The sequence below is a fragment of the Harpia harpyja genome, chromosome 9 (genome assembly GCF_026419915.1).
Source record: "Harpia harpyja isolate bHarHar1 chromosome 9, bHarHar1 primary haplotype, whole genome shotgun sequence".
NCBI classification, from domain to species: Eukaryota; Metazoa; Chordata; class Aves; order Accipitriformes; family Accipitridae; genus Harpia; species Harpia harpyja.
The window spans coordinates 22,563,055-22,577,515 of NC_068948.1; the positions used below are offsets into that span (position 1 = coordinate 22,563,055).

Here is a 14,461-nt window from a genome sequence, read left to right on the forward strand (position 1 = left end):
TGAACCTAAAGGAAGATTCATTAAGAAGCATAAGCTGAGAGGTAAATTATTCTGTATTTTAAAAGAGAGGCTATTGACTACTTGGGGGAAGTGACTGAATCTAAGATACTAATGTAAGTTTCTGTTTAAACAGTGATGTAAGGAAACACACAATATAAGAGTGGGAAGGTATTGAAAATTATTTCTTTTGTTAATGTGTGCCTGTTAATAAAAGATTGTTTATATCTACACTGATGCTGTATAAATCTTTTTGTCCTAATTATGAAGTGTTCACGAAGTGAAACAAATTGCACAAGAGGCCTTCGGTTCTAAAATTGAAACTTAAACATCTGCTCATTTTTTGCTCTTTTAGCTCCTTGAAGGTTTTTGCTAGTGACCTCTGATAAGAGACACCATGGCTTGCATCAGGCTAAAAGGCATACTTTCACAGCTTACCTTTTGAACATCACACGTCATCATTTTGAAATGTGCATTCTCAAAGCCTTTGTTTCACTTTTAGCTAGCAGAAAACTTCAGTGTTTGAAGCTCTGTATCACAGGTCAATACATGGAAGTGCTTTTAACAGAAAACAGTGCTAAACCTACCCAGTGTTTTTACTTTGACAGAGCATAGCCTGTGAAACATCTCTCACTGTCACTTAAGTAGACATAGCTTTGAACTGAATACATGGCACAGTGTGTTTCATGGTAACTTTCTACTGAATTTCTTTTCTTGCTTGTCCTAGAATTTTGTTGTGGGATTATTTGGCTAACATAACTGAAGTTGAGTGAATGGTCATATTTTACAGTCTGCAGTTTGTTTCTCCCAACAATCCCTGTGCTGTCCCAGCTGTACTCACAGGTCTTGTTTTGGTCTGTCTTATGTTGTGCCACAGTGAAACCTGCTTTTGTGTTAAGATATCTCTGTTTTGTTGCATCTTAGTGTTGAAGAATGTCGCAACATAATCATGCAGTTTGGTGTTCGGGAAGTCACGGCTGCCCAGGTTGCCAGGGTTTTGGGGATGATGGCTCGAACTCATTCAGGGTTGACGGATGGTATTCCATTACAAGTGAGTGGCCTGCTGGGGTGGAGATTATATATATTTTAATCAGCAGAAAATGAGGAGTTCAAATGCTAGCCTCTAGTAATTTAAGAATTGCTTTTATTATTCAAGACTTACACTTCTAACTGTTCTGCTGTAAATGTCTATAATATGTTCTTGAAAGATGCTCAGAAGTGTGCAACTGGTGTTGTTATTGGTCTGAACTTCTTACCTTCATAGTGCAGGCAGTTCTGTAGCTAGTGGCTTTTGAGACTGCTTTATTTTTAACTAGTATTTGATTGAGTGTATTTAACTTGCAGTCTATTTCGGCTCCTGGCAGTGGGATTTGGAGTGACGGGAAGGATAAAAGTGATGGAGCACAAGCCCATACCTGGAATGTGGAGGTCTTAATTGATGTTCTTAAAGAGCTGGTAAGTTTTGTGAGCATCTTGGTCTTTTATGCAGAATATCTGAAGGAGGGGCATGTCTCAGTGTGAATATAAAGTTTTTTAAGCTCCTAGCAGCGTGAATGGCTTTGAATCTCATTAAGGTAATTATGCTGCTGTACTTACACGATTGGTATTTTTTTCCTCAGGAGCAAGAATATTTTGAGGAATTGTGCAAAATAAAAGCTGCCTGAATGGCTTGCTTGGGTGCAACTTGAGATTTATTCCACACTGCTCCTATGTACTCTAGCATGTGTTCTCTGAGGGTTTTTGTGTTTGAACTTATTTCTGACAGTGGAAAGTTTTGTGCATCAGGCACCTTGTTTTGAAAAGCTTCTCGCTGTAGGCATTAATGATGAAAATGAAACAAAATATTTTTGTAGCTACTTATTCCAAAACTCTAAATGCTTCTTGTGTATGGTGATGCTTCAGAAATAGGAAAGTTTTTCCACCAGTTTATAAGCAGCAATTTTTGTAATTAGCTCAGTGAAACATGAGTACCATTTCCTTTGCTTACCTTATATTGGGTGATTTTTTTTCCCTGTATGTTCCCTCTAATCTATGCAGGAGTCACTGTTTTGTTTTTCTAAACCTTGGAACATACAATTAGCTTTGTCTTTGGTGCTCACCCATCTCTGAAAGGAGTGGTCCACGTTCCATAATGGCCATAGTTCCCTCCAAGTTCCCTCATCCTTATGGTTTCATACTATTGCTGAAAATCTAATAGGTGCTTTGCAAGTACTTGCAGTGTACATTCTTCAAAAGGAAAAGCATGTTCTGCTTGCCAGCGGATCTAGATGCTTCTGCCTTTTATTGGAGGACATATGGAAGCCTACAAAAGGAATGAGTTAGCATGTTAAGAAGGGAGCTATGTGCTTGGGGTTTTTTGTTTTTTTTTTTTTTTGAAGACTTGTTAATGAAATGTTTGGAAGGATAGACAGCTACTGTTGGTAGTACTGGGAGAAGCGCAGTCTCACAGGCTAGGTTCAAACATTAACTTTCAAGTTCTCACAACTGTCTAAATCCTATTCTTTTTAAAACAAAAACCTTGCTTTCAACTAAAAGTTGGGTGGATTTTAAGATGGATAAAATACTGATGAAGAGGGGTTCTTACAAGACAGTACTGAAGATTTTGATGTTTAAGGCTGACTACTCTCTTGTTTTTCTGGTTGCAGAATCCTAGCCTGGACTTTAAAGTAGTAACCTATGAATTGGACCATCCGGGATTTCAGATTCGTGACAGCAAGGGCCTGCATATTGTAGTGTTTGGCATCCAGAGAGGGCTGGGCATGGAAGTTTTTCCAGTTAATGCCATATACAGACCTTGGAAGCACGCGGAGGGCCAGGTAGGTTTACCAATGTTTCTGCTGTATCTGTACAACACTTGTGAAGTTCCTGAATTCCTTGAATGGGAAATGTGGATTGGTAATGTGAATTTTTACACAAGCCACATTTGAGAACTTGGCTTGTAAGGCATAGGCCTCAGGTATGTTACTGAAGTACAGTCTATTAATTGAACAGTGTCTGCATTGTTTGGGAGGAGATGATCACTTGCTATACATTTGTGACAACACCTTTGCTTTTAGCAGAGTTCTGATGGGTAATACAGTTGAGCGTAGAACTGTTGCTGCATGGCTGTGCTCTGAGGTCCTTACCTGGTTACACAAAAGGGCTTTGTGCAAACAAGTACAGTCAGTACACCTCTGTCTGTCACTTTCAGAAATCCTGGGAGAAGTGTGAGTTTCAGTCTTAGGTAAAACAGATAGTAAATCTTGGCTTATCTCTACTGCTTTGTTGATTTGCATTGTTCTCAGAAATGTGGCAGTTGATAAAGTGGAAGGCACCTGAAACTTTAAATATCTAAACTATTTTTCATGTCTCTTATTCCAGCTCTCCTTTATTCAACATTCCCTCATAAACCCTGAAATCTTCTGTTTTGCTGATTACCCTTGTCATACTGTTGCCACAGACATCCTGAAAGCACCACCAGAGGATGACAATCGAGAAATTGCTACATGGTAAACCTGCTCTCAACTGCTTTCATACCTAGAGTTAGAGTAAGATTACTTGTCTGCTCAAATGTGGCTTTATATTAATGCAACCAGATTTATTTGTAGTTGTGTGTACATCCCAATAGATCAGCCATTAGTATTTGTCCCATGTTTGATCTGTGAAAGTTCTGATAGTATCAGAACTTCCTATACTTCCATAACATCTGAAAATGTACTGCCAGTTCTTGCTTTTATTGGAGTCTTCTGGTTGTCTGGAGAATTTCTGCTGATGTGTTTTGGCAGATACTGTGAGCTGAGAGGAGGGTATAGGGGAGGTATGAATTTAAATCTATCTTTCCCAGGATGACATTAGAGAAACTTGCTCTACTTGTATGAAAGAGGTCCTGGGATTTAAATAGTAAATTTACATAGCTATTGCTGAGTTATTGCATAAAGCTGACTAGTGTGACTTTTCTGAGCTGACCTTTACACACCTTCTTTTGATATAGTTGTGTAGCTGATTTCAGTGAAGATATTTGCTTCTCTTTCCATTGTATGGCCCAAAATAGGGAATTGCAGGATGGGGAATGTGGGTAAATTGGGGAAGGTGGCAATTATTACTTGTTGGTAAAGCAGACAAAAAAAGTAGAATATCTTCACTAAGTTTCACAGGTGGGGACTTGGAGGTGTTTAAAAAAAGTGTATTCCATTTCTGGAAGTACATTTCAAATTAAATTATCCAAGTGACCTACCTCAAGCTGAATTTTTTCAACAACAGCTTTCAATTCTCCCTCTTCCCTAACAGAATCAGAAGCTCTTAAGGTCTTAAATTGGTTTGTTTAAAAAAAAAAAAAACTAAAAAAGGAGGAGGGAGGGTGTATTTTTCGTTGTTATGAATGGTTTTGTAGGTTAATTGTATGTGGTAAGAGCTGCAATATCAGGTTGTTTGCAGTGGGCATTGCTTTATGTTGTCTTACAGTTGTTGCTACAAAATGCTTGAATCCAGGATCCTATAAGCTAACTACTTTGTAACTTGGGGGGGGTGTCTATTTGGTTTTTTTCCTTTTGTTAGGAAGAGCCTGGATTTGATTGAATCTCTGTTACGATTGGCAGAAGTGGGACAGTATGAGCAGGTTAAGCAGCTCTTCAGTTTTCCTATCAAGCATTGCCCAGATATGTTGGTATTGGCCTTATTGCAGATCAACACGTCCTGGCATACCTTGCGCCATGAACTCATCTCCACACTCATGCCAATTTTCCTTGGTAACCATCCCAACTCTGCCATCATTTTGCACTATGCATGGCATGGACAGGTGAGTATTCTCACTGGAGTGTGCCTGTAGTTTGTTGATGTAACTGAAAGCTTGTTCAATGGGTTGAACAGTTAGAATAACAATGCTTGTTTTGGTTTATGAACTGGGTAATTTAAAACCCAAGAGGTAAATTATCAGTGATTTATACAAAGTAATGTGAGTTGTCTCCCCCCCCCATCTTGAAGCAAACTGTTGTGATTTGATTTTCTGTGGGGAAGTATATTCAGAACAAAGAAATAATGTTCACTGAGAAAATACTCCTGGAAAAGTAGAGACACCAAAGTTAAGTTTGACTTTTTTTAACCTTTCAGTTTTAACCAGTTGACCAAAGTTTGGGGTTTTTTTAGAAAACAAGAACACCAAAAACCTCACAACAGCAACACCCCCCCCCCCAGCTCTCAACCTCACACATTTAAAGTGTAGAAACTTGCAGCAGTAAGAGGTGAGGAGATTTAAACCAAAATAATCTCCATTGTACTTGCTAAAAGATGGAGGTTATTCTAGGTATAAAGAAACTACTTACGCTGTAAGTTTTAAGAGTCTAGGGTGTTTTCTGAAAACTTAGGACTGGCTGCTGACCTTTTTCAAGGAGAGCTTCCATGTTGAGGCAGGGTAGCTATGTATGCAAATCTCATGCTTTTAATGGGCAAACAAGTAGGCTTTTATGGATTTGCCTTTTGGTATGGCCTTCATCATTGTATCCACTGGTAGTTAAGCAAATAGGAGTCATAAGAAGAACGGCAGAGGAAGCCTCTGAGGTGGGAGGGAATCTACATTAGGAAATGTCTTGCCCTGTTCAAGTAGAGTAGAGTTAATGATAAGAAGCTTGACCTCTAAGGTCTTCGTCCACATTCACTGCAGAATTATGGCTCTTTGCTAGCTGAAGTGCTATGAATGTTTTATATTTTTCCTGATAAGTCTTTAAATTGAATAATGGGGGGTTAGGATAAAAGTGATGTGCTTTTTGCATAAGGTCTTGAAATGGTAGAATATGCAATTTTTCCACAGGGTAGGCTTCAGAATAAAGTACAAAATGATGGCTGCCATGTGACATGGTGCCATTCCACAACTTGAGGACATTTTACTTCCCCAGATGAGGGAACCTTTAAGCAAAACCTTTGTTCCCATCAAAATTGTGTTGTAGTTTAAAATTGCTGCTGTGTGAGCAAAGAGTTAGATACTGTTTTCCATGTTAAGGTGTGATGTCGCAGTTCTCACTTCAGGACATCATGTCAGGCATAACATTTTGTAAATGATTTGCATATTCCAAAAGCAGTTTCTCTACAATTGAGAGGAATTAGACCTGTACAGTGGTAGGAAAGAGATTGGGATGTACATACTTACCATTTGAAGTCATTCTACATCCTTTAGTTGTAGCTCCTGGATAGCTTATTGCACAAAAAGAACCCAACTCTGAAGCTAAAAAGTAAATATGTTTGTGTATTGCATTTTAGAGGTAAAATATCCTAGTTAATGTTCACATAGTTGATCCTTCTCCTAGAGGCATGAAGCACAATCCTAATTTAATTCTCCTTAGGGTCAGTCTCCTTCGATTCGTCAGCTTATCATGCATGCAATGGCAGAATGGTACATGAGAGGGGAGCAGTATGACCAGGCAAAATTGTCACGTATTCTTGATGTGGCACAAGACTTGAAGGTGAGTTTTGCAAAACACAGCCATTATTTTCTGGTGTCTTACACAGACTTGCTTATCTTTTAACAAAGGCTAAGCTTAAACTTAGATGCGAGTAATTTAGTAAGGGTTACTTTGTTTTAAGCATGTCTGAATTCAATTGTTGCTGCTGTATCTCATCTTAAAAAAAAAAAAAAACCAACAACAAAACCAAAAAAACCACAACCAACCAAAAAACCAACACAAAACGCCAGCCTAGGTTCTTATGACTTTAAGTGCTCTTCAGCTGAGTTGTGGTATTTGACTGTGGATGCTTTCTAGCCTGTCCACTTGTGAACCCAAAACATTTTACTTGGTGTTTGCAGTAGAGTCTGTTACCATGGCTTAGCTGACAAGTAACTTGGGAGGCAGTGTAATAGAACTGCTTGCTCTGTAAATGTACTGTAAATCCAGGAAGAGCTTTGACTGTTTTAACCTTGAATACCATTGAAATGGGAATGCAGAAAATATCTTTCAGATATTTGTGTGAAGGTGGCACTGCTAAGCTTAAAGGAACAGGGATTTATTAAGAATACTACTACTTTTCAGTTGTTTACACATTCACAAAAGACTGGAAATTGTGACTGACTTCTTTGTCTTTATTGCTTCCTAAAGTTAGATGTAAAGTAATTGGGTGTCTCAAAGTGCAAGGGCACCAACTGCTGCTTGGAGTCAGTTTTGTTGTAGCAGTTACTGTGTTCCAAGATGAACGCTTTGAGCAGATATATTCAAAGTGGCTCTGAAGGGGTTGAGTTTGCAGGGAGATGCTAGGCTCTTCTGATTAATTTTGTTGCAATATCAACTTGGTAGTCCTTGGCCACTTGCTGGTGGATTTTTATATAGAGGAATTTAAAACCTGTCAGCACAAGGTCACTTCAAAGAACGTAGGGTGATGATTTCAAATGAGAGCTATTGCTTATTTGTCTCATGAGTGAGCTATAAGTGAAGCTGATAGTACCAATCTTTTTGTTGACAAAGAAAGCATAGCAGCATGTGATAGCAAGACTTCTTCACTAAAAAAGTATATGGGGATTAGAATGAAAAGAAAGGAGAAAGGGTATCCTTGTGTCTTCACTAGTAGTCTTCTGATTTTTTTTTTTCTTTAGGCCTTGTCAATGCTGCTGAATGGTACTCCATTTGCCTTTGTTATTGACCTTGCTGCACTTGCCTCTCGACGGGAATACCTCAAACTTGACAAATGGCTTACAGATAAAATTCGGGAGCATGGGGTAAAGCAGGATTTTTCTTTTTACTTCTGCACTCTATCAGTGACTGACTTAAGTCACTTTAACAATTTTATAAGTAGCTTTAAAGTTGTGGAAAGTGTCCATGGTGTGATGGTTCAATGCTTTCACTGAACTATAATAGCTTAGTGCAGTTCTTTCCACAGTGCAATTGCCAAGTTTGAAATAGTGGCTTGGATGCAGTTTGGGAGGTTAAGATAACATTTTTTTCCTCAGGAGCCTTTCATCCAGGCCTGTATGACTTTCTTAAAGAGAAGATGTCCATCTATCCTGGGTGGCCTTGCTCCAGAAAAAGATCAGCCCAAAAGTGCTCAGCTTCCTCCAGAAACCTTGGCGACCATGTTGGCGTGTCTGCAAGCTTGTGCTGGGTAAGGATTATATTGCTTACACTAAATGTGTGATACATTTGCAGCTTGTTTGCTGGCACATGGTCACAGCTGGTTTGGAATTTCACATGGTGAATAGGGTTAATGAGAGTATATAACCTTGCAGGGATAGATTCACTAGTATTTTTAATTTTGTGCTGAAACTTTTGTTGTAGGCTAGGTCACAAGTGCTTGAAAGTGTTTTTGTCTTTATAATCAAACAGCTGAGGTGATCTTGGTAACTGGGGGATGGCTGGTTAGTCAGATCCTGGGTTGTTAATGACTAGATACAGGGTTGTAATTTGGACAAAAAGGAATACAGGCTATAACTACAGAATGGGACAGCATCTTGGAAAACAGTGACTGTGTAAAGGATTTTGTGATTGTGTTAAGCAAATGCCTCTGTGTGTGGTTACTACCCTAGCAGAAAGGGCTAATGCAATCCTTATGTTTAGGAGAAAAGTGGTAAGTAGTGATTGTAATGTAATTGAGACTGAAACTAGATGTGTGTAACTTGTTGTCTTCATTTGAGACAGTATCAAAGTAGTCAAAGGATGGAAAATAACTTAAGATCTTTAGCAGATCAGATTGTTTAGCTATAAAGTCCAGAAGAAAAAAGTGTGGGTCCTAGAGAGCTGTTTCATCTGCTAGAGGGAGGGGTAGACTACAGAAAGGCTAATGGAAACTGAAATTGGACAAATCAGTTTTTAAATGCTGTGTTCGCATTTAGTAGAAATGACTGAATGTTGTAAAATATTTGTGGTGTCATTTCTTAATGCTGTCAGATCAAGATGGTATTTAACCGCAGCAATATTTCAAAGATAACTAGGCATACCATAGTGTGACATGTGAGCCAGTGAGACTGAAAGCTGGAGATGGTGCTGGTTATGGTGTTAAATTTTGATACCAAGAGAGGCTGGCATGTCTGTGTGTGTTGCTTGATCTAAGGCTTATATTGTGTCCCTTGGCTTAGCCAGTATTGTCTGGTAAGTTACAAGAAACATCTTTAAAGGTGTTTAGGATGATTCGTGGCTCTCATGTAGGTGAGGAAATGAGTATCAACATAGAGTTGTCATGATGGGTATTTGAACTGGAAGGGAATTTGAGGTACCTATAAGATTTTAGGAGAAAGGATTCTCCTGATTTCTACTGGGACCTGTGCAATTAAACTTCAAAATGCTGTTGAAATGCTGTTTCTGAAATGTGATGGTCTAGCATACCTCTTGGACTGAAAAGATGGCTGTTATTTTTCAACTCAGAGTGTATCTTCTGAGACTATTGTTCACAAATTAACTTATATTCATTATTTTGCATGCTACTGTGTCAAGATTTTAGAGGTTTAACAGTTAACTGTAGACTTGACTTGCATCTAATGTAACTGTGTTCTGAATCTTAATGTGTTACCAAGTTTTATTTATTCAATTAATTCCAAAAGCCACTAGTTCTCTACTGGCACAATTCTCTCAGCTTTTGGTTTCTTTTTATAGCTGCTTGTATTCCCTTTTATGCAAGAATGTGACCTACTTGCAGTCATTTTCCATTAGTTATTCTCTTTGAGCTTTAAAAAGAAAATGCTTGGACTTCTTTCATGAAGCAAGTACTTTGATTAGCTTAGGTTTCAGTCATGAATGGAAGCAGGCATTGTAAAGACTAGAAGATTAAAATTGCAGTAATTATTAAATACATCTGGGAGGGTAGTTCCACTTCACTAGCTGAAGTCTGCCATCTGTTAAATCTGATGATTTAGGAGCCTGCTCTTTAATTAGGCTGTAGTTATTTCTTGTCTTGTTTTGTGTCCAGGGAGACACTTTTCTTGGCCACCAGGATGCTGTGTGTTCTGAGACTTCTTTTGGTGCAACTTGTTTATCACTGGTGAGCACTGCAGTTGTGTAGCAGCAAGGCTTCAAAAAGAAATAAGTGTTCCTTTTATTACTGAGTGTTTTTTAAAATGGAGTCAAGGTGGTTGCAGGCACCACAGCCTGACCAAGCATGTGATTTGGTAACAAACTGCTTACAAGAAGTCCTCCCCTCAAGGAGCTGCAGTGAGTTGAGAGGGGCAGCAGTGCCTTTTTCCATGCAGTTGTCTCCAGCACAGTCCAAGTGTGTCAGTGTGTGGAATGGTTGTTCCTTCTCAGTCCCTGCCTCAATAAGGGAAGAAGCTTCTGGCTACCTGTGCTTAGGGGAATGAAAAGGCCTTTCCTTGCTCTGTAAAGATGGGTTAAAAAAAAAAAAATGCAAGAGATGTGAACTTGTTATTCCAGCAAGCTGGAGCTTCCTTTAAGCTGACGGTTTTGTTCCTCTAGAGCTGGTTGACTGTGGTCCCTGGCTCTCCTCCTCACTTGTGTTTCAAAGTTCTCCTTCCTGCAGTTTTCCCCTAGTTCTGATCCAGGAATGGCACTGATTAGGTTAGATGCCTGAATATATTTTTATGTAAAACTTGAAAATACAAACATTTTCTTTTAAGATCTAGTTATCAAATCATGCCTGCCTACTTACTGCTTCGTATCATTTGCCTCAAATGCAGGCGCTTTTTTGTGAAAACCTGCAGTTTTGTACTATCTAAAAATATTGTGATGTTTGCATCTTGATACAGCAGTGTGTCTTTTAACATGATAAAAAATTTAACCTTCAGTCTGTCTAGAGGGCAGCACATAATGTTAGTGGTTTGCTCCAAAGCACGAATGGCCTAACTGGTCACGATAAGTATCAAATTGTAGGATCGTAAGCCTGTCTTAGTCTTCATTGTGGGCTGCCATTTTCTCTATCTACAGCAGATTGGTATGTGTTTTACTGAAGCATGCTATAGTATTTAAGCATAAAGAGTGCAAATGTAACTGCTACCAAAAAAGGGGAGGGCAGAAGATTGAGGATGGTAACCATGGGTGGATTCAGCTCTTCAGTCCCCAGTCCCGTTCCCTGATTAGCTGCAGTGCTGTATGATCTTGGAATGCCTACTGCATCAGAAAAAAATGTTAATTGGTCATACATTTAAATGTTGAGATTTCTGAGACTGTAGCATTGGGGTGAGCCTACCATGTGCCATGCTCAGAGCTCTGCCTTCAGGTCTGGTTGTACTTTCTCAAAACAGAAATCCCTTTGGTGTTTTGTTTTGGTTTTTTAAGGTAGGTTTCTGATCACTTCTGATACATACCCCCCAAGCCCCTTGGTTTTAAAGTCTTTGACAGTAGGCCCTGGTGAGAGGATGTTAAAGCATGTAAAGGAATCAGCTTGTGAAACAGTTGATAAAATGTTTGTTGCCCTGTATGGAAATCTGCTCATCCATGTTATCTCCCCAGATTCCCCTGTCTGTCTTGAGTGAGCTTTTACCCACACTATGTAGTGGATCACTGGCTTTGGAGAACAACTGGAAGCCCTTAACTCTGTGTAGCCTGTAATGGGATACTTGCCAAAGCTGAAGGCTGATCGATCTGCACTTTGTTTTCCTGCCTTAATCATCAGGATGGTTCCTCTTTCTTTTTCCCCTTGTCCCAACAGCTGTGCAGTAAAAGCTTGTGAAAATTGAGTTAATATGAGGAATCTCCAGACAAGGGTAACAAAGCTGTGTGGTATAGTTGCACCATTACAAGAAGGAATCTGCTGCTTTAGCTGTCCTCACCAAAAAGGTAGAACTAAAGTTCAGGAGAGCCATAAATAATCGGTTGTATTTTCCGAAAGGAGAATGTTAATGTCGTGTTAGTATGTTTGTGGTTAGGTATATCAGCAGCAGAGCTGGCTCTCTTTCCAGTTTGGGAACCTGGCAGTCAGATCTGGAATACTTTGGAAAAGAGGTACTGACTGCTCTCGATTGTGCAATGTGTTCATGCTTAAGTTTGTGTTTTCTGTTGGCTTTTGATTATAATTTTCTTGAATAATTCGGCTTCCTGTCTCTGTTTTGGTTTAATGTTAGTGTGTGAAGCATGTCTTTCAGTTTATAGACAGATGAATTTTAGTGAAGCAGGTGGTGGTATTTACCTCTCATTGTTTTTTGTCTTCATGTAACCCAAGCTTTAGTCATGTTGTATCTCCTCTTTTGGAGAAACGTTGTATGGAATGAGATTCAGAATGGGAATTGTCATGAACGGTGAAGTCTGGGGATAGGAAGGAGTCTTAAGGAGTGGATTTGAACAAGGGATCATAGCATCATTTGTTATTCATGAGGCTGAGCTGTATATAGCCCATAATGTGGACAACAGCAGACAAAGACTGTTGTAGATAGTCTGCTCTTCCAAGGACTGTTGGAGCCATGTAGGTACATACCCCTGTTTTCTGTAAGTCATTACTTGCTGCGGTAACTGTAAAGCAGTATTTGAATTATTGAAAACAAAGGAATATTCTATTTGAGGTTAATTTTCAGAACTACAGTTTAAAATTTTCTATTTAAATATAGCTGTTTCTCTTGGGACATGCTCCAATGCAAGTTTTGCAAATAACAAAATGTGGCTTCTGCTGGGGTTGTTTTGCAACTTCTATTTGTGAAGTGTGGCCCCAGTTTCTGTAGGAAAACCAAATAAGTTAGGGGCCTTAGTTTCATGAATGTTATATGGCTCACTATCCTACTTCTCTGTTCTAGGAGTGTTTCTCAGGAGCTGTCAGAGACGATCCTCACCATGGTAGCTAACTGCAGCAATGTCATGAACAAGGCTAGACAGCCACCACCTGGAGTCATGCCGAAAGGACGCCCACCCAGTGCTAGCAGCTTGGATGCCATCTCTCCTGTACAGGTAGACAAATAATGTGCTGCATTTTGAGTTGTTGTTGATTTAGCATTAGTTCTGCTACACTATTTGAGCTCTTTCAGCAGGACTAAGTAAAACATCATCTGGCTCCCTTAGTTTTACGCTTGCATGTCTAGATAACTTGCTTGTAACTACAGAATAATGCTTGAGGGTTGTAGTTCAGAACTGTTGTTCACTTCACAAATGTCTCTAAGAAGTAACTGAAGTATAGCAGGATGGGAGCACCGAAGAGGGATAGAGATTTGGTTTATTTAAAATAACTGAGGGTTTCTTTTAAAGTGCTAAAATTTACTAAGACTTTTGAGAATTAAGCACTGCCTTTGAACCTGATGTGTCTTGTTTGTAGCTTCACGGGCCAAGCAACAGTGCTAGAGCGTAAGGACTTGTTATAACTGGGGCTCTTCAGCTCTCAACTGAACTGCTCTTTTAAAAACAAGGTACATTTAAGTTACTCCCTGCCACTCATCATCCCTTCCTCCTCTGGGAGCAACACATTACAGACAAGTTTTGCTTCTAGCAGTTAACATTCAATGGCAGATTTTAAAGTGGTGACAAGTTTTTTTTCACATGATATAGTGGCAATTCAGCATTTAAGAATGTCTGAAGCATCAGTAGATTACATAAACTAAATACGGAGAGCAGTTTCCTTGTAAATTGTTGCTTTATTGAAGTTGCTCATGAGATGTACTAAATATCTTGGCAACCTGCTGCAAATAACTGATGTGAATAAACAGAGCAGCAGATGATAGTCTGTAGTCGTGCTGTCTTGGGTAGATAACACAGTTTTCTGCTGTTCCTAGTCAGGAGCTTTTAACTTATTGCTTTGTTAGCTGGTATTGTGCCTTCCCTCCTACTCATCACCCAGGTCTTAATGCTTTTTATTGAAGACTGCATTCAGGTATTTAGCTGTGAAAAGTGGGCATAATGAGATCTTTCAGACAGTCAAAAATATTCCGTAAGCTTGACATGAAATAGCCTTTGTAAGTTGTGGGGTAAGGTCTGAGGTTGCAAACTGCAGAGCATAAACTAGTATAAATACCTACGTGCTGCTGCTTATAAGCATGTACTGTTGTGTTACACTTAACTAGAGACAATGGAACAATCAGCCTTTTTGTGAAATGTCTGATGGAATAGGATTTTGTGGGATTATAGAAGAAAAAGTAAAATTGCATTTTGTAGACAAGCTAATCTTTTGGGGTGATCTGGATGACTTCAGAATTTAAATTAGCCATGCAGAAAAGCTCTTCTCAGGAATGTTTTGATATGTAGCTGTCTCTATACAAAACCTGCCAAAAATCAGCTTGATTGTGGTTTATGGATGTCTGTGTATAATCTTCCTTTCTTCATTCAGATCGACTCGCTTGCAGGAATGGCATCTCTTAGTTTAGGTGGCTCAGCTGCTCCTCATACCCAGAGCATGCAAGGCTTCCCTCCAAACTTGGGCTCTGCATTCAGTACTCCTCAGTCACCAGCAAAAGCATTCCCCCCTCTTTCCACTCAAAACCAGACAACAGGTTTCAGTGGCATCGGAGGACTCTCTTCACAGCTTCCAGGTACTGCTGTCCGGGTGGAGTGGTTTGTATTTTTGACATATCAGAGCTAAGGCACTGTTGTTGCTGTGGTTGGAAATACTGGGCAAACAGCTGTGTGTTGTGTGGGAGGGAATTACACAG

At 39.4% G+C, this 14,461-nt stretch overlaps 1 protein-coding gene and 1 non-coding gene across 13 annotated transcripts in view; both read left to right on the forward strand.

The window, feature by feature from the left end:
* Positions 1–14,461, forward strand: part of CNOT1 (CCR4-NOT transcription complex subunit 1) — a 59,836-nt gene that overhangs the window by 15,990 nt on the left and 29,385 nt on the right. For all 12 annotated transcript variants that reach the window (XR_008236463.1, XM_052795396.1, XM_052795400.1 and 9 more), the window contains exons 9-18: positions 922–1,048; positions 1,342–1,452; positions 2,643–2,813; positions 3,358–3,485; positions 4,531–4,771; positions 6,309–6,428; positions 7,550–7,672; positions 7,904–8,055; positions 12,623–12,773; positions 14,140–14,341. Coding sequence is in view for 11 of the 12 variants with exons in the window: in XM_052795396.1 (XP_052651356.1) it covers positions 922–1,048; positions 1,342–1,452; positions 2,643–2,813; positions 3,358–3,485; positions 4,531–4,771; positions 6,309–6,428; positions 7,550–7,672; positions 7,904–8,055; positions 12,623–12,773; positions 14,140–14,341 (1,526 nt within the window). In the remaining variant the exon portion in view is untranslated. The remainder of the gene's footprint in view (positions 1–921; positions 1,049–1,341; positions 1,453–2,642; positions 2,814–3,357; positions 3,486–4,530; positions 4,772–6,308; positions 6,429–7,549; positions 7,673–7,903; positions 8,056–12,622; positions 12,774–14,139; positions 14,342–14,461) is intronic.
* On the forward strand, positions 13,098–13,233 carry LOC128146668 (small nucleolar RNA SNORA50). The gene has a single exon (XR_008236811.1). It is a non-coding gene; the product is annotated as a small nucleolar RNA SNORA50 (small nucleolar RNA).